Consider the following 18,475-nt stretch of genomic DNA (forward strand, 5'->3'; position numbering starts at 1 on the left):
GCCCTGCTGTCAGGGATGACCAACTTTGGCTGACCTTTGACCCTGTCCACACAGGAAACAGCTGTGATTAAAACGGGCGTGGCGGGCCGCATCAACGACTGGCTGAATAAAACCCCAGAGGGCAGCAAGACGCCAGGAGGAAGGCCCGCGGTAGGTCGCTGCTGCCAGGAAATGAAGCCATGTGGACCTACAGGGAGACACAGGCTTCCAAAGGAGGAACGTTTTTGGAGTTTGGGGGAAATATTGTGAAAAAAAAAACAAAAATTACTGTTTGTGTTTGACTAGGGTTGCCACCTTTCAGAAATAGAAATAAGGGACGCCCTGATTTCAGCAGCGCAGGAGCCAAAAAAAAAAGCCCCCAAACTTCTAAACTGAATAAAAATGTGTTTATTTTTATATAAAATGTTTATATAAAAAAACAAAATGCTTTGATTTCAAGTTTAAAGTGCTTTAATAGCATTGAACTTGCATGACTGTACAGACAGACAACCATACTAGCAACTGAAATAGCCTCCTATGCTACTGTATGTCCACATCAGCCCAGATGTATAATATAGCCTACAGGTGAAGAATATGGTGTAAAAGTTCATTTATTTCAATAATTCAACTAGAATATGGTGTAAAAGTTAATTTATTTCAATAATCCAACTAGAATATGTTGTAAAAGTTAATTTATTTCAATAATCCAACTAGAATATGGTGTAAAAGTTAATTTATTTCAATAATTCAACTAGAATATGGTGTAAAAGTTAATTTATTTCAATAATTCAACTAGAATATGGTGTAAAAGTTAATTTATTTCAATAATTCAACTAGAATATGGTGTAAAGGTTAATTTATTTCAATAATTCAACTAGAATATGGTGTAAAAGTTAATGAAAATACGGTACAAATCGCGTCCCGTATTAGTTCAATACGGGACGCAACATTTTTTTTATCAAATAAAGGACAATTCCGTATTTTACGGGACGGGTGGCAACCCTATGTTTGACGGCAAAAAGTAAAATTAGAACCTTCTCCCTGAAAATACAGCTTTTCAGTCTACTGTGACATCCCAGACTCGTATCACATTAGGATTATTCACCTTCCACATTTTCATATCCACCCAAGTTTACATGAAATCACATTAACTGTTTCATCAGTTTCAAAAGAGGAGCACTGGAAAGACCAGAGGGGGCGGAGTCTAGTTGTGTGTCTGACTCCGCCCCCTAAAACCAGCCTTTATGCACACAGCTGTAAAGAAACGGTTAAAAAGGACGCTTTTGAACTGTATCACAGTGGTATTTTGACCAAAATACATCACAGACCTCAGGAAATTTAATTAACTTCTAAAAAATCATCTTAATATATCGCCTTCAAGTGGGAGCTCAGAATGATGTCATGTATACCCACGTACCATTTAGGTTTTAGAAATATTTTAATCAGAATCAGATAACTGTTAAAGAGGTCATGGCCAAATGCAGTCAGACCACCACACCCACACGGTTTGGCATCATTGAACTCTGCAGATGTTTGTCGTAAGGCTTCAGCAGCTGTTGTGCATGAGAGCCGTCGTCCTGCAGGAGCTTAGTCGCAGTTACTTCAGTCCACTCTGGTTCACTTCATGAGAACCTGTTCTGCCTCTTGCATCAGCCCCGCTGTATTATTATATAATGTCATAATTACTAGGCATAAATCTTCAAAAAAGGAAAAAATGCAGTGAAGCCAGTGAGCCTGACACTTTTTCCATCTGGCACCACCTGGTGGCCATAAATAAAGTTGTGACATTTCTGAACTTGCTGCAGTCTGCAAGTCTTTGTAACGTCCACATACAGTTAAGCTCAAGATGATTATTGACCCAGTGGTTGCATTATTTATAAAACTTTACATAATAAAGCACTTCTCACTGCTAAGGCCCCTATTTGGTTCATTTTTGAATGTTAAATAATAAATATTTCTCATTATTTTGTGTGTGTAAAACGCAGTGAAACTTAAGGCGGTTTGAATTATTGGCGGCCAATTGACTTTGCCTTCTAACCTCACCTGAACAATCAGGCAGCATTTAAACCTCCATGAATCAATATCTTTGACCCTTTATTGTGAGAAATTCCTTAATTCTGATATCACCTCGTCAAAAAGTACAGAAATTCAGACATGAGCTAGTTGATGCTCATCCCAAGGTGGTTTACTGTGTCTAAAACAGTTGCATTATTGCACAATACAAAGAGACAAATCTGATTTAAAGAAAAACAAAGGAAAATGCAAAGTTCCCAGGAAACCAAACCTCAGATGTCTGCAAAGCTGAGAGTTGCTGAACCAGCCTCTTCATGGGCTTGTTTAAAGGAAAACTGCCATGCAGGTTCTTTGTTACAGTGACCTTAAAGGTCGCCGTCCAGGGGGAGATTTATTGCTCACACAGCGACTTAAAGTAGCCCTGTGAATATTTGAAATGTTTGGATGAGTGTGAGGAAAGTTGGTCCCTTTGAGAGACCAACCGGAACTGTTTAGGTATGTGGATGCTGCTTTTGTTTGTCAAAGGAAAATAGATGGCTTCAACCCCCAGAAAACATGGTTCCCACTGTGAAACATGGTGGTGGGAGCATTATGGTGGGGGCCTGGGGTCCCAGCCATCAAAAGAGGATTACCGTATTTTCCGCACTATAAAGCGCATTGCATTATAAGGCGCACGAAATATATGGTAAAATACCGTACTATAGTGGCTGGGGTTGAGTTACGTATCTACCTGATGGAGCTGCGCTACAGGAAATGCTACAAAATCCTACAGCAAATGCAAAAAAAAAAACCAAGAAGAAAAGTACCGTATGTCAAACTTTTTTAACAAAATAAAAACCAGCTTTGCTTCGTCTCGTCAAAGTCGACATTATGCAAGTCAGCGTCGCTGCTGTTGTCTTGAACGTCTGTGACGATTCCTGACGTTTTTAGCGCCGTTACTTCGGCGACACCAACTACAGTAGCTACAATCCCCCTGACTACAGTAACAGAAATTACCGTAATGATTATATATAAGGCGCACTGCATTATAAGGCGCACTGCCAGTTTTTGAGAAAATTAAAGGCTTTTAGGTGCGCCTTATAGTGCGGAAAATACGGTATGTTGGTATTTGGTGGAATGATTTTAAAAATAAATCTGTTGCCAATCTACCTTCATGTCTGAAGACAAGGAACCTAAACGTGGATCTTGGTTCATCCAAATCCTTTTGAAGGACACCAGAACCGATGTCCTGGAGCCCCGATCTCAGTTCTTTTAAGAATCTTTGACGGGACCAAAGCCAAGTGCTGAAAATAGGCAACGCATAGCAGAGCTGAGGGAGGATATTATGGGATAGTTTGAGGTCAAACCCATTCCAAACAGAGGAAGAGGCTCCTTCTGAGTGCCTCATCCTCTTGCTAATAGCCACAGTGCATTTTTTCCACTTCCTCTTGACAAACTCTCAGTTCAGTGATGTCCATCAGTGATTTGTCTCTACATCTCAAGTACTCAGGCACCGCCACCGCATAGCTGACATAGTCTGGCTCTACGTAGGCTGAGCACCTCTGATTCAACACTTTGACCCCTGTCTCTTTTGTCCCGGTTCACTCTAGCAGGACCTGAAGCCGGTTGACGTCACCAACAAGAGGAATTTATGGGAAAACAAAGGCGGCACCCCAACAAAGGTAGCCTTAGCTGATCTCAGCCCATTACTGCCGTCTAGAAACACCAAGAAATTATTTGCAAATGTATTTCTGTACCAGTCTTACACAAGTGAGTATTTATACCCGGCGGAATACAGCCAGATCAAGCTTCAATTATGCTAAATATTTCTGTGGTTTTTGGACGGATTTTCACCGTTTTCCTCGGTTTCCAGTTGTTGTCAGTCAAGAGAAAAAGCGCTCATTTGAACCCCGCTGGGGCAGCAATGGGAGTAACAAATACTTGTGTTTGCTTTTGTTTTAAAGAACTCTCATAGCTAGTTGACCTCACTGTTCAGTCTGGAATAAGCCTGGAGAGGTAAAGGAGTAATTAATCAATGTTTCCTCAAAGCGCTTATTTTACTCTGTTGCAACGCCGTTGACTTTCTTTTCTGTCTGGCGTTGTCTGGGCTGCACTCTGTCTGCTCTGGTTGGACGCTACTGCTTCTTTTAGTTGCAGAGTTACAGGCTGAACTCAGGAATCTATGATTGGACAGGTTTGTCAAAGGGTAAATCATGAACAATAAACAGCTGTTGCTTTCTAAAAATACACTAAATACAATTCACTTCAATTGGTTTCCAAAAGATAAAATACATGAGTTTTGGCTTCTCGGCTCTGATTTGGTCAATAGAGGAATATTGGGGGTGGTGCACATAGGAATGGGTGATATTTTACCGTTCACGATAAACCGTCAAAAAAATTCCCCACGGTAAGAATTTATCATCTCACGGTAAAAACATTAAATTGAGGAAATGAGCCTGAAAGAAAGAAAGAAAGAAAGAAAGAAAGAAAGAAAGAAAGAAAGAAAGAAAGAAAGAAAGAAAGAAAGAAATGAGCCCGAAAGAAAGAAAGAAAGAAAGAAAGAAATGAGCCCGAAAGAAAGAAAGAAAGAAAGAAAGAAAGAAATGAGCCCGAAAGAAAAAAGGAAAGAAAGAAATAAAGAGAAAAGGAAAGAAAGAAAGAAAGAAATGAGCAAGAAAGAAAGAAAGAAAGAAATTAGAAAGAAAGAAAGAAAGAAAGAAAGAAAGAAAGAAAGAAAGAAAGAAAGAAATTAGCATGAAAGAAAGAAACAAAGAAAGAAACAAAGAAAGAAAGAAACAAAGAAAGAAAGAAAGAAATGAGCCTAGAAAGAAAGAAAGAAAGAAAGAAAGAAAGAAAGAAAGAAAGAAATGAGCAAGAAAGAAAGAAAGAAAGAAATTAGAAAGAAAGAAAAAAAAAGAAAGAAAGAAAGAAATGAGCATGAAAGAAAGAAAGAAAGAAAGAAAGAAAGAAAGAAAGAAAGAAAGAAAGAAAGAAATGAGCATGAAAGAAAGAAAGAAAGAAAGAAAGAAAGAAAGAAAGAAAGAAAGAAAGAAAGAAAGAAAGAAAGAAAGAAAGAAAGAAAGAAAGAAAGAAATGAGCATGAAAGAAAGAAAGAAAGAAAGAAAGAAATATTCCCCTTGATGACACTTTTTGTGTTGGTATTTTTTTATCGTCATTTTTATCGTTATCAGGATAAATGCCAGAAATGATCGTGATACATTTTTTAGTCCATACCGCCCATCTCTAGGTGCACATAATTTAACGCCCAATCCAAAGACCCCAAGCCGTCAGGTGGAAGCTGGGGAAGAGGAGGGATTTCAGGAGCAGCAGATCTATAAACACGAGGGTGTGAATGGACTGAACTATGCAGGGGGGCTGAAACAGAAGTTTTCATGCTGCACATAACCGTTGCTCGAGATTGCCTGCCTGAACGAGCTCCCAGGAGTCGGGTTGTATAGTTAAAAGTTAGTTATAAAACTTCTAATTTGTTAAGGAGTTTTTCCAGTTTTTCTAAGTGTTGATGAACATGCTGAGGAACAGCCTGTTTGAGAAGATGAAACGACACCCAAACCAGCGTTCAGACTGAAGGCAGTTGTTGTTAAAAGCTTTATCAGCGCACTTTTTGCAGGCTTTTCACGCTTTTCACCGATGGCTGTCTTGCATCACCGCTGCTACTCCGGCCATCACGCAGCACCATTCCCAGTCTAACTTCACTCAACTTTTTAGTGCTCTAATGGAGAAACTGTTCATGGCTTGTTTTATGTGTTCGTTTTGGGGTTTTATTTGACAATGAAGATACCTCAGCAGGTTCTGTAATGGCTGATTGACAGTTTTACAATTTCAAACACGTCTGATTAAACCAGACACAAATAAACAGTCGTATCTTTCTTCATACATGTAAATAAAAGTGGGTTTGCACCACGGAGACTAGGATATCCTGCCACTGGTGCTAGCAGTGTAGACCTGCAGCCGGCACGGATGTGGTCTGTACTGATATTTAAAAAATAAATGAATAAAAAGAACTGAGCCCTGGACAGAAGCAGTAGTGCATAATGAATTTATTATTAAGCTGCTGTGATGTCATGAGGACAGAATGACCAGGACGATGTCACAGTCAGGCTTCTTCATACGTTTTGATTTGACGTTTTTCAGATATGTTTTTGGTAACTTTCTACATCTTATACCTCTCCTGTTTGTCATGCTCTGCAGGTGGGAGGTAGAGGGGAGACCAAATCAGTCGCCAATGGTGAGTTTTCTCTTCACACCACAGTGACCAGCCTGAAAATGCAGCGCTTGTGAAGTCGCTTTGAAAGACATTTTTGTTGAATGAACTGGTGGCATCTCAATCTTCAACTTCACTGACCTTACATTAGACGACCTTGCGGAAAGATATCAAAGGGGGTGGATGGGGGGATTAATCTTGTTTTTACTGTTAAGCACTTAGTGCTGCACTTTATTGTCCAAAAAGTGCTATATAAATTAAGTTTCATTGATTGATTGATTGATTGATTGATTGATACAAGTATCACATTGCAGACTTAAGATTAGAAATCTTGCAGGGTCTCTATTTACTACAACCTGATTGATTTGTGCATGAAATTGCAGCAATTGGTAGTTGAGACTAAAGATTTTGACATATAACAACTAATATGGAATATATTAGATTTTTTTCGTGATACCAAGACTCCCTTTTAATTTGATTTTTATTTTAATTGCAACCTGACACCTAACAGCCGAGCTCATGGGAGCCGCAGTTTAAGCAAGACTCATCATTCAATCCAAATTCAATTCAGAAATACTTTATTAATCCCTGAAGGGGAAATTAACTGATTAGATAGTGTTCTCTTCTTCCATGATGTTCGTGTCTGCAACCTCTAAATCTTGTTTCCTTCAAAATGACAGCATTTTAATTTAATATAGCAAACTTTTTCTCGTAAAAGTAGGGCAGTTTTCTCAAATTGATGACTTTGAATAAAATATTACTTAATTCCTCATAAAGACTCGCTTTTTTGTCATAAAATTATGACTTTACCCTCATATTACAGCTTTGTTTTTGTAAAATTGCAACTTTCTTCTTGTAATTATTAAATTACAGTTTTAAAAACAAATATCAGTTTGTAATATGACAATTCCCTTTTTGTATTGATATAACCTTTTTTCGGCTAAAACGACAACTTTTTCCTGTCCAGATGATTTTTGTATAAAAATTATGATTTTTTAGTTTTAATATATTTTAATCTTTTTTGGACGATTACTACTAGTACTCTTAAGTAGACTCAATAATATTACTTTTTTTCTAATAAAATAACGAAATGTTTTCTTTTAATGTAATGACTTTTTTCATTTTAAAGTTGAAACTTTTATAACAATGATTTTCTTGTAAGATAGTTTGATTTGTAAATAATGACTTATTTTGATTGTAACATTGTAAATGTATTCCCATAATATCATAATTAACTCACCAGCCACGTTATCATTTATATAAAGCTACAACTGGATAAACTTAATAAAGTGGCTGGAGAGTGCATCTATATTCTCCATCATCTCTGGTTTTCTTTCCTCTGCTGAGGTTTGCTTTGGTTTTAATGAAAGTGACTGATATTCTTTGCTTAGCAAGGATTAAATTGTCTAAATTCAACACGAAGTTAGATAATCTGCTAACATACAAACACAGAAAGTCTTTCACCAAGCTAAGAGCAACACAGGATAGGCATGAAATGAACGCCGAGGTTTGATATCACAGCGACATGGATTCAGGTGTCTTCGCCCTTCAGTCCACTCGGCCCTTCACATGATCCCCGACTGGCTTCCCACCAAAACCCCTTTCCACTTTTTGCTCGTATATGTAAGCAGAGACAGATTGGAACCCAGACAAGTGTTACAAATGTGATATTGTCTCTTGAGCTTAATATAAATAGCTGCCATGTGTCCCAAAACCAGTCGCTGGCCCAGTCCACCCTGAAGTATCTTCTAATATGCTGTTGGGCCTTTTGTTTGCCCCCCCCCCCCGGCATTTTGGGATGCCAGTGCTTTGCAATGCATTGCTAGCTATTTTAAAATCAGATCTGACCGCAGCCGCCTCCTCCTCTTTGTCCTCCTCATCCCCCTTCGGTCGCCCTCGGACGGGAGGAGCGAGAGGTTAGACCTTGAGAGATTCCTTACATGACAATGTAATGCGCTGTTTGCTCAGTCCAGCACTCCTAAATGCGCACAACAGTTTCGCCTCTCTAAACATGCTCAGCCATCTTAACACCACTTAAACCTTTCAGCTTTTTTGCTTCATGCAAGTGCCCTTTTGTTGCTTTGACCCGATGAGTGTTACAAGCAGGGGTTCTGCCAGGCTGGTTTGTCACATTAATACATGGTATGTTGGAGATTAGTGCTCCATTTCTGTCAGACTCAGAGGATGACAGAGGATTTGTCCTGATTTTCGATTTTAAGATTTTCGAGAGTTTCAGCCCAGCACTAGTCACATGCTTTCCTCCAGAATTTCAGAAAGAGATCATCCAACTTTTTCAGTTTAGGAATTAAATGAAAGAGATTTTAACTGTGTGACCGTCAGGAAAAGTCACTAATGGACTTGTTTCTTGTTTTTTTTTCCATCAGGTATGGGACACTAATGTCTCAAAGGAGCCACTAAAGCTGGGGACCACGACAATCCAAGACTCTTTCTTTTGTTTGTTTTTGTCTTTTTTTTTTTTTAAGCCAAATAAAGACCACACTCTAGCGAGGGACCCCAAGACAAGACAAAGTGACAGGAGAGACGCTATCCTCGCACTGTACTGAAACAGCAGCAGCATATTTTTATAGGGTTGCCACGTATAGTGCCTTTGCACAAAGGTTTTTGCATTCTTAAAAAAAAATGCTGTGAAATTTGGACATTTGTAATTTGTAAACAAAACAAAAAAATCCTTCCAGGAAGTCAGGGGGTGATTTAATTTAGATTTTACTCCGACAGAGTGGATGAGTTTAAAGTTTCCACATTCCAAAGAGATTGGTGAAATTACTTCTCTCCCTTTTACAGATTATTTTCCATCTCTTTTCTTATTTATATTTAAAGCGAAAGCTTCACACATTGCTATTTTATTCAACGTTCACCTGTTCAGGATAGAAATATAAGCACTTCTAGAATTTAGCTTATTTCACTTTTATTATGTCTTAACAACAGTGCAGCAATGGTCTGAGTAATGTAAGTTAGCACATGTGATGTTTTTAATATGACCTATCATACTGTATCATATATAACATCTGTATACTCATCGCAAAAGGTATTGTTATTTTTTTGTTTTTATTTGTTTAGTATCCCAAACTATTCACCAACAGGCAGTTTATTTTGAAGGCGATAGGAGTGCTGAATATTCAGAAGGCCATTATGACTCATATCCTTTGTCATTTTTTTAATTTAAGTTTAAATGTGTCTTGTTTTATCTTTTTCTACCTGTTCTTGTTAGCATCAAACATTCCACTTTAAATGCACATGGTGCCTTTGCTGCTTAAAGCTGCAGGTTTTATAATTGTAAGGAATATGTGAAAATCACCCATCTTTTATATTCTACTATTCTATTCATAGTAACTTTTTCATTGTCTCTATTCACACTCTCATAACAGCAGTTCTTGTCAGATAAAGGACCTAAAAAGTAAAATCAGGGTGCCTAAGTATTTAGCATGACAGCCGTGCAAGGATATTTACCACTATGTAAAACCGCTTGCCTAATGATTGCAATGACAACATTTACAAGGTCGGAGAAACAGTATAAAAGAGCCTTGTAGCAACAATATGTCTTGGAAACTTGTGACCGTCCTGTTTTTCGCTCACATGTTCGTAGCTTAGCTTTATAGGTAGATCATAGCTAAGCTATAAGTAGCTTTTTGCTTCACTTTTCTGTGTTACATTATCAGTCTCACATGGTTGTGAAATAATTTTGGCTCATAGGTTAGCTACTTATAACTAAGTTGAAAGCTATAAGTAGCTCATAGCTAAGCTATATGAGTATCAGCTAGATACTAGCTAATTATCGCTCAGCTATAAGCTCGATATGAGCCACTTATAATTCAGATAAAGCTAGATACGAGCTACTTATAGCTGAACTATAGGCTCATATGAGCTTACGGCTAGATAGGAGCTACCTACTGTATAGCCATGCTATAAGGTAATAGCTTAGCTATAAATAGCTCATGTCTTAGCTATGAGCTACTTATAGTTAAGCTGTGAGTTTAGCTGTAGGTAAACTAAGCTAAGAACTTGGTTATACTGAGCTAAACCAAGTTCTTAGCTCAAATGAGATAAGCTAAGCTTAATTCTTAGCTTAATTTACCTAATTGTAGTTTAGCTTAACGAAGCTTAGTCATAGCCTTTGTGGCACAAGGTTTGATAAGAATGTGAGCGGTTTGTCAGGGCATTAAATTGATTGATTTCACTGCTCAAGAGTCTGACAATCACATTCCACAGCTCCTGAATAGAGCAGGGGAGCTTGACCAAAATATTTATAAGATAGGATTAATGCAACATTTTATATTTTTTATCTTGATAAAGTTGTTTCATTATGCTGTATTTTGTACAACCTTGTGTCCATGTATCTAGACGGATTGTTTACCACTATGTAAACCCTCTCGCTTTATGATTGGAATGACATTTACCATTTCTGAAAAACAGCATATAAAAGCCTTTTCGCAACAGTATGACATTGAGACGGGACCTTTACGTTTATTTTTTTACTTACATTCCTAGATGCTATGCTACTTACAGCTTAGCTAAAGCTTTGTTTATGTAAACAGAGCTATACGTTAGCGAAGGTTGCTAAACTCTTAGTTTAGCTCAGCTTATCTTAGCTTGCTTAGTAGTAGCTTGTGCAGCACATGACTTAAAAAGAACATGAGCAGTTTGTCAGGGCATTAATTTCAATGCGTAATGTTATTGATAAGATGCTGACAATCACATTCCACGGCTCCTGAAAAGAACAGGGGAGCTTGACCAAAATATTTTAAAAAGTGAATTAATGTGACAGTTAATGTTTCATTTTGTTTTGTTTTTTTAATACAGTGCTTTCTTAATGCTGTATTTTGTACGACCTTGTGTCCATATAATGTTTTTTTTTCTTTTCCTTTTTTTCATTTCCATGTTTAACCAGGCACTTGTTTGTGTAGCGCTACGCCTATGCAAAACACATTATCTGTACTCTTTCTCCCAATGTCATGCAACTTTTTAAGTGGATGAATGTTTTTAACATTGTACCCTTGACTCAACAACAGCAATAAAGACATTGAGGTATTTCACTTTGTTTAGTTTCCTTTACCAACTCCGCTATCACCCACAACCATTCAGTCTAGAAAATGATCTCTCTTGAAATTAGTCTACTAGCCAGCAATGTGAACCCGGAAATGTTGAGTACCCCAAAGTTTTATGTTAGAAATGTACAGTATAGGTCCCCAGCATTTAGAAACTGCCGGATGCTAACTTACATATGTTGGGCAATTAGCATAATTAGCATCAATTAGCATACTCACATATATGGACAATATTTCAGCAATTGCTTGGCCAATTTGGACAATATTGGAGTGGTTCTGGGGGTTATTGAGGATGCTGAATCCATTTCTGACATTTTCAAAATTCAAAATGGCCGTTGAAACCAGAAGTGGCCATATTTCAACTCCTGGTGGGCCGATTTTGATGAAGTTTCAGTCAGTTTAGAAGTTTTAGAAGATGCTGAATCGATTGGATTGGACAGATAACTTATGTATTTGAAATAATTGAAACAACTCGGTTATAAATTGTAGGATATTTATGAACACAATTATCCAAACAGTGCAGAACATGTACATTTTAATTCACATTACACTCTGAGGTGACTCACAATTGGGTATTGGAGGTAACAAAGGCAGGTACCATACCAAACTAGAATTAAAGCTGCAAGCAGCGATGAACGGGCCCTCACACCCTTGTGCACGTTCAGGCTGCAGTGGAAGCTTGTATGACTTGCATGTAGATTCTTCAGACCTGAGGCCTCATTTAAAATGGACTGCGTAGGAGTCATACTAAAAGTGCACGTACACCCAAAAGCCGAAAATGCCGGGCGCAAAAAAAAAACAGTCCAGCTGGAAGGTTGCGCAGCTGAATCTGCCTCATATCCCGCCCTCTACACGCTCACTTTTTACCATAAATGCATATGGATGAGCCCACTGAGCATGCGCAGTGGCTTCCTGCAGCCTGTTTGGCGTCAGAATGAATGAGAGGGTGTCCAGCCACCGTGACACTGACTTTCACGGAGACTTAGATCTAGATGTTGTAAATTATGTGGAGGACAGGAAAACCACATTATTTGGTGGTCACAGTAAAAGTTAGAATAAGTATATAAATAGTATACAATAAAATAAAGCGAGTGAGTGGTAGCACGCCGTTGCTGCCCGTTAGTGTCACGACGCAATTACCACTAGGGACAGGGGGGACATGTCCCCCCCCACTTTTCAAAATCATGTATTTGCCCCCCTCACTTTACAGTTTAAAAACTAACGGTAGCCTCAGCCTGTCTGTGCGAAAGCGATGCGAAGACGCGCACCCGAGGGTTGCCGTAGGGATCCGCAGATTTTTCGGTTAGTTTTTTCTTTTTAGATCCGAGGCTTTGCGTAGATGGCGGCTTGCGCAACTTTCAGGCGCTTTTTCTGCGCAAGCAAGCTTTATAGATGAGGCCCCTGGACATTTAGCTGATGACACTAGCCATGACTCTCTATATCAAACCATTCAAAAGTTATGGCAGAAAGTAGGAACTATCAGATATCAACCAATCAGAAGAAGGGGCGGGGCTAATTCAGGCCAATGAAGGTCAAGGACTCAATACCGAGTCAGATCACACCACCCACGACTCTTTATGTCAAACTTTATGTGTATCTATCCATACATACTTATTCTCATTTGGGTCACAGGTATGGAAGCAAATTTTTTTTCAAAAGGCGTGAATTCCAGAAACAGAGTCATAGATTTTGATTGCACATGCATAAGCGTTATTTTGTGGTCATAGTTTTACCGGCAGCAAAGACAAGTTCAACAGTTTGAGCCTCCACTGGCTGTAAACTGTCACTAATGGAGTTGTGTAGACCTCGATGACAAGTTGTTGATGACCAGAGGTGTGAAAAGTATTCACATTCATTACTCAGGTAGAAGTATAGATACTAGAGTTTAAAATACTCCTGTAGAAGTTGAAGTATCAACTCAAGTTTTTTACTCAAGTAAAAGTATAAAAGTACTGGTTTCAAAACTACCTAAAGTATAAAAGTAAAAGTAATGTAAGGGGGAAAAAGTCATTAAGGACAAAAGCCATTGAAAATGAATGCATCTTAGTATAATGTAAATATATTAAAGAACCATATATGTGTACTATTGAGCATTAACATGTGTTTCAGAGAGCAGAAGATATGATGACTAGTTGCCTATAAGTATTGTAATGGTGCAAAAAGTCAAACTTCAGAGGTGTGTTATCATTTATCCTAACCTTTATTGGAATGTACATCAAGTTTAGTTGCAGGAATCTGAGGGCAACGGATGTAAGAACAAAACTGGACAAGAACATCTGTGCCACAACCACAACCAAATTCACTCTATCCGGATAGAGCAATTTAACTGGATAGTTTTTTTTTAAAGGCCGAAATGAAATAGAGTAACAAGGCTGTTTTTAAAATGTAAGGAGTAAAAAGTACAGATAATTGCGTGAAAATTTAAGGAGTAAAAGTAAAATGTAGTCTGAAAAATAATTACTCCAGTGAAGTAAAGATAACCAAAATTTTTACTTAAGTAAGGTAACGAAGTATTTGTACTTCGTTACTTGACACTTCTGGGGATGACCATTGATTAGAATCAGGTGTGTTAATGCAAGATAACACCTAAACCATGCAGGACCCTTCTGATCCCTCTACCCCTCCTGCCCTCTCATCCTACCTGATCCCTCGAGGACCGGACTTGAAGAGCCCTGTGATAGACTATTTTGAAACCTCATATCAAAGTACTCTTCAGTAGCTCAACTGGATGCAAAGAGGCTTTCCACTGCAGAGCTTGTGTTCAAACCTTATCCCGGGACCACTTTTAAAGCGATTTCCTTCTACTGAGGACTAAAAACTCACTAGGAAGCCTTAGCGGCATGTGACTCTATGGCACAAGATGTTATGGAGGTGCATGGTCTAAAGAACACTTAAGGTTCAATTCCTTCTAGAGTTCTTCATCCTGTTGTCTTTAAAAAGCACCAAACCTGTCAATTTTGAAGTTCAAAATGAAAAGATAAATGCGCTATGAGACATGACTGAAGAGGTTATTTGGTGGTTTGCAGGGATTGCAATTTTCAGTGCAGCTGAACTTGTGTCGTGGTGTAGCTCATCTTGGAACAAAGAGGGTTTCAAATGCAGAGGTTATTGGAGCAAACCCTATACCTGAGCCGCTTTTAAAATAATGTCCTACTGAGGATTGAAAACTGTCCAGGAAGCCTGTGAAAGAGGTGAGTACTGTATGTGGCGCATCCTCGTAAAGAGCTGCACATTGTTAAAGACACTGTGAGTTCAATTCCCACCAGAGGTCTTCAGCCCGTTGACTTTAAGTAGCACATAATCTAATGCATGTTATCATTTATCCTAACCTTTATTGGAATGTACATCCAAGTTTAGTTGCAGGAATCTGAGGGCAACGGATGTAAGAACAAAACTGGACAAGAACATCTGAAACAACCACAACCAAATTCACTCTATCCGGATGGAGCAATTTAACTGGATAGTTTTTTTTTAAAGGCCGAAATGAAATAGAGTAACAAGGCGGTTTTTAAAATGTAAGGAGTAAAAAGTACAGATAATTGCGTGAAAATTTAAGGGGTAAAAGTAAAAAGTCATCTGAAAAATAATTACTCCAGTGAAGTATAGATAACCAAAATTAATAGATAACCTCCAGATACTGAGGGTTTGAACCAGCATGCACCACCCTTTCATTGGCACCTTATAGCCATGAGCAAACCCTCCACACCACCAGTATCCTTGGGGGGACAACATCTCTCTACCTCAACCTTCCTGACCCTCCCAAGCTGTCTTTCCTCATGTCCCTAGCCCACCTCTTACACCCTGATCTCCCTTGCCTTTCTCCTCTAGTCCTCCCCCCCTCCTCATCCTACCTGACCCCCCAAGACCTCCTCATCCTACCTCATCCCCTAGCACTCCTAACCTCTTATCCTCCCTGATCCCTCTAACTCCTCAGATACTGAGGATGGGGAGGGTTTGAACCAGCATGCACCACCCTTTCATTGGCACCTTAAAGCCATGAGCAAACCCTCCACACCACCAGTATCCTTGGGGGGAAGAAATCTCTCTTAGTGCATTTATCTTTTCATTTTTAGCGTTGAACTCTAAAAGTGGATTTTGTGCTACTTAAAGTCAACGGGCTGAAGACCTCTGGCAGGAATTGAACTCACAGTCTCTTTAACAATGTGCAGCTCTTTACCATGAGGCCCCACATTATTGCCTCTTTCCCAGGCTTCCTGGCCAGTTTTCAATCGTCAGTAGAAGGACGTCATTTTAAAAGTGGTCCAGGTATAAGGTCTGATGCCTCTACCTCTCCAGATACTGTGGGTTTGAACCAGCATGCACCACCCTTTCATTGGCACCTTAAAGCCATGAGCAAACCCTCCACACCACCAGTATCCTTGGGGGGAAGAGATCTCTCTTAGTGCATTTATCTTTTCATTTTTAGCGTTGAACTCTAAAAGTGGATTTTGTGCTACTTAAAGTCAACGGGCTAAAGACCTCTTGCGGGAATTGAACTCACAGTCTCTTTAACAATGTACAGCTCTTTACCATGAGGCCCCACATTATTGCCTCTTTCCCAGGCTTCCTGGCCAGTTTTCAATCGTCAGTAGAAGGACGTCATTTTAAAAGTGGTTCAGGTATAAGGTTTGGTCCAATAACCTCTGCATTAAAGCCTCTTTGTTCCAAGATGAGCTACACCAGGACACAAGTTTAACTGCACTGAAAACTTTTTATCTTTTGTCCTTTGTTTCAAGCTTTCAAAATGTTCAACATGTTAAAGAACATGTTGAAGAGGGCACTGAACCTCAACACAAGCAGTATTTAAATTAAAAAAAACTGACTAGTTCTCAGATTTAATATTTGACAGAGCATTCCTTGGCGTAATTTTCTGATAGTTTTGCATAGAATTGAACTCAGTCCTGCAACATCTCAAACACATTCTCTACCTCCTGAGCTTTACAGCAACCCATCAAACCAACTATGTGCCACAAGATTAACATGTCCAGAGTGAGAAAAGCAGGGGTGGAAAGTAACGAATTACATTTACTCACGTTACTGTAATTGAGTACTTTTAATTACTTTAAAAAGTAATTTGTAATTTTCTAAGTAGTTTTTGAAATATGTAATTTTTACTTTTACTCGAGTACATTTTGACCCAAGTATTTTACTTCGCTACATTTGAACCCCCTCACGTTACTGAGTACAAAATTTATGGTGAAAAAATTAAATGCGGGCGGAAACCCCTGTGTCCCAGAAGTAAATGCTGGGGACCTATACTGTACATTTCTAACATAAAACTTTGGGGTACTCAACATTTCCGGGTTCACAATAGGGCTCTATAGGCTGGCAAATAGACTAAACGGTACCCTCCCATTCGTAGGGATAGACCCTACCAAAACCAATTGCAACAGGATGGGGGTGGGCCTTATGTGATGACTCATACACTATCATTCAAGAAATAGTATTCAAAACAACCAAATTGGATACAGAATTTCTATTTATACCCTGGATGAACAAGTTTTTGGAAAGGTTTGTTCCTTCATCAAACTTTACAAAAGTATCAATTCATTGAGGTTTGTAGGCATTCATTTACCTTCAGGTCTCCTAAAATGCACAGACATGATCTTAACAACACCTTGATTCCTTATTTTTGGCCCTTCTGTTGCGGACAGATGGCTCATGTTTGATACTAGAATACTTTTGTATACAAAGTTCTTGGTTTCAACCCTAATCATAACCCTTCCACCACGGTGCCTGACAGCTGGAATGAGGTGTTTGTGCTCATATGTGAGTTAGATTTTTGTCAGACATGGTTCTGTCTCATATGACCAAACATTTCTGATTTACTCTCATCCGTCCAAACGACATTGTTCTGGTAGTAGTGGTTGAATAAGATGTAACTTTGCAAAGCTAAATCATACTGCAGTGTTATTTTTAGAAGGAAGAGCCTTTATTTCTTAGAGTCTTGAAAGCCGTTTTACTAACTATTGTTATTAAATTTAGTGTCTAACAAACTCAGTAAAGCCTGTGGTCTTTTTTTTCCCCCTCTCTCTCCCGCTCTGGGAATTACACAACCTGACCTTGGGACGAACTGAATTTCTTAGGACACACTGTTTAGAACTGTCTCGAATGTTTTCCACTTGTTAATAATCTTTCTCACTGCAGAATGATGTGGTCTTCAAGCTGTTTGGAAATAGCCTTATAACCCCTCCCCGATTGATGGGTGGCAGCAGTTGCTTTTCTGAGACCATTGCTAATGTCTTTTCTCATTAACACATCAGGATACTCCAAATCAGCAAACTGCGATCATTAAAACACAACTGCTTTTCCTGCACTGGCGTCAAAGTGGCACTGGCTGGTGGCCAGCAAAAACTAGGTGGTAATATTGTACACATTGACAAAACGTGTGGACGTAGGCCCCGGACTGCTGGAAAGTAATGACGTATAAAGAAAACAAATCGTGTGCTTTTATTACCAGTAGCAAGCTAATTGTGCTGACCTCCCAGTTGCATATTAAAAGTGTTTAACATTTAAAAAAAAAGGTTTAATTAACAATTTGGACTCCAGGCTAAACCAAACCATAACACCTGAACCTTTTACATATTTAATTGACAGTTGTCCATCCATTCAATTGCATGTGTGTGTTTAACCTTTCGTCATGAGGTATTTTTAACAAACATTCAAAAGTGGTTCAGGTAATATTTTATCTGTGAATTATTTTATTTGCAAACTGATTGGGGTTTTTTTCAAGCTATTCAGTGACAGGTGCTCAGATAAATCGAGTCAACATTTGCCTCCTTTACGTTTTAAGGAGGCAATTGCTTTAAGAAATGTAGAAATAATGAGTTATGCGCTCCGTGATGGAGCTGTCCAGACTGTGCCCCAGCGCCTCCGCGGCGACGGCTGGGAAAGGCTCTGAATGGATTCTATTAACATAAATAACCTCTTTTATTCCAATCTGTACTTATCTACTTTACCCTACAGCACAAAATATGTCATGTGTAACTTTAATAAAGAAACAATAACAACCACGGCCCTCAATCTTCGGACATGACCTCTGATGGTTTAATTTTCTCCTCTCAAGTGTAGCGGATTATGATGAGCACTTGAAGGCAGTATTTCTCCCCAGGTATACCTCCTCTTTCTGTCTCCAACAATAGCACTGACTGTTCTAACCAGTCACAGGGAGGATATGTGGTCACATGGTGGACAGGGGTGTATTATGCGTGCCTTTTGG

General features: G+C 38.9%; 1 protein-coding gene across 5 annotated transcripts in view; it reads left to right on the forward strand.

Annotated features, from left to right (window-relative positions):
- Window positions 1–11,244, forward strand: part of cald1a (caldesmon 1a) — a 77,273-nt gene extending 66,029 nt beyond the window's left edge. For 2 of the 5 annotated variants that reach the window (XM_061715120.1, XM_061715121.1), the window contains exons 11-14: window positions 55–150; window positions 3,582–3,653; window positions 6,181–6,217; window positions 8,578–11,244. In XM_061715120.1, coding sequence (XP_061571104.1) covers window positions 55–150; window positions 3,582–3,653; window positions 6,181–6,217; window positions 8,578–8,591 — 219 coding nt within the window. In that variant the 3' untranslated portion in view covers window positions 8,592–11,244. Of the gene's footprint in view, window positions 1–54; window positions 151–3,581; window positions 3,654–3,935; window positions 4,336–6,180; window positions 6,218–8,577 lie in introns of those variants that run through there. The other 3 variants (XM_061715122.1, XM_061715123.1, XM_061715124.1) reach the window with 3 other exon arrangements.
- Window positions 11,245–18,475: the final 7,231 nt, after the last annotated feature.

This window comes from Cololabis saira, chromosome 23 (assembly GCF_033807715.1).
Source record: "Cololabis saira isolate AMF1-May2022 chromosome 23, fColSai1.1, whole genome shotgun sequence".
NCBI classification, from domain to species: Eukaryota; Metazoa; Chordata; class Actinopteri; order Beloniformes; family Belonidae; genus Cololabis; species Cololabis saira.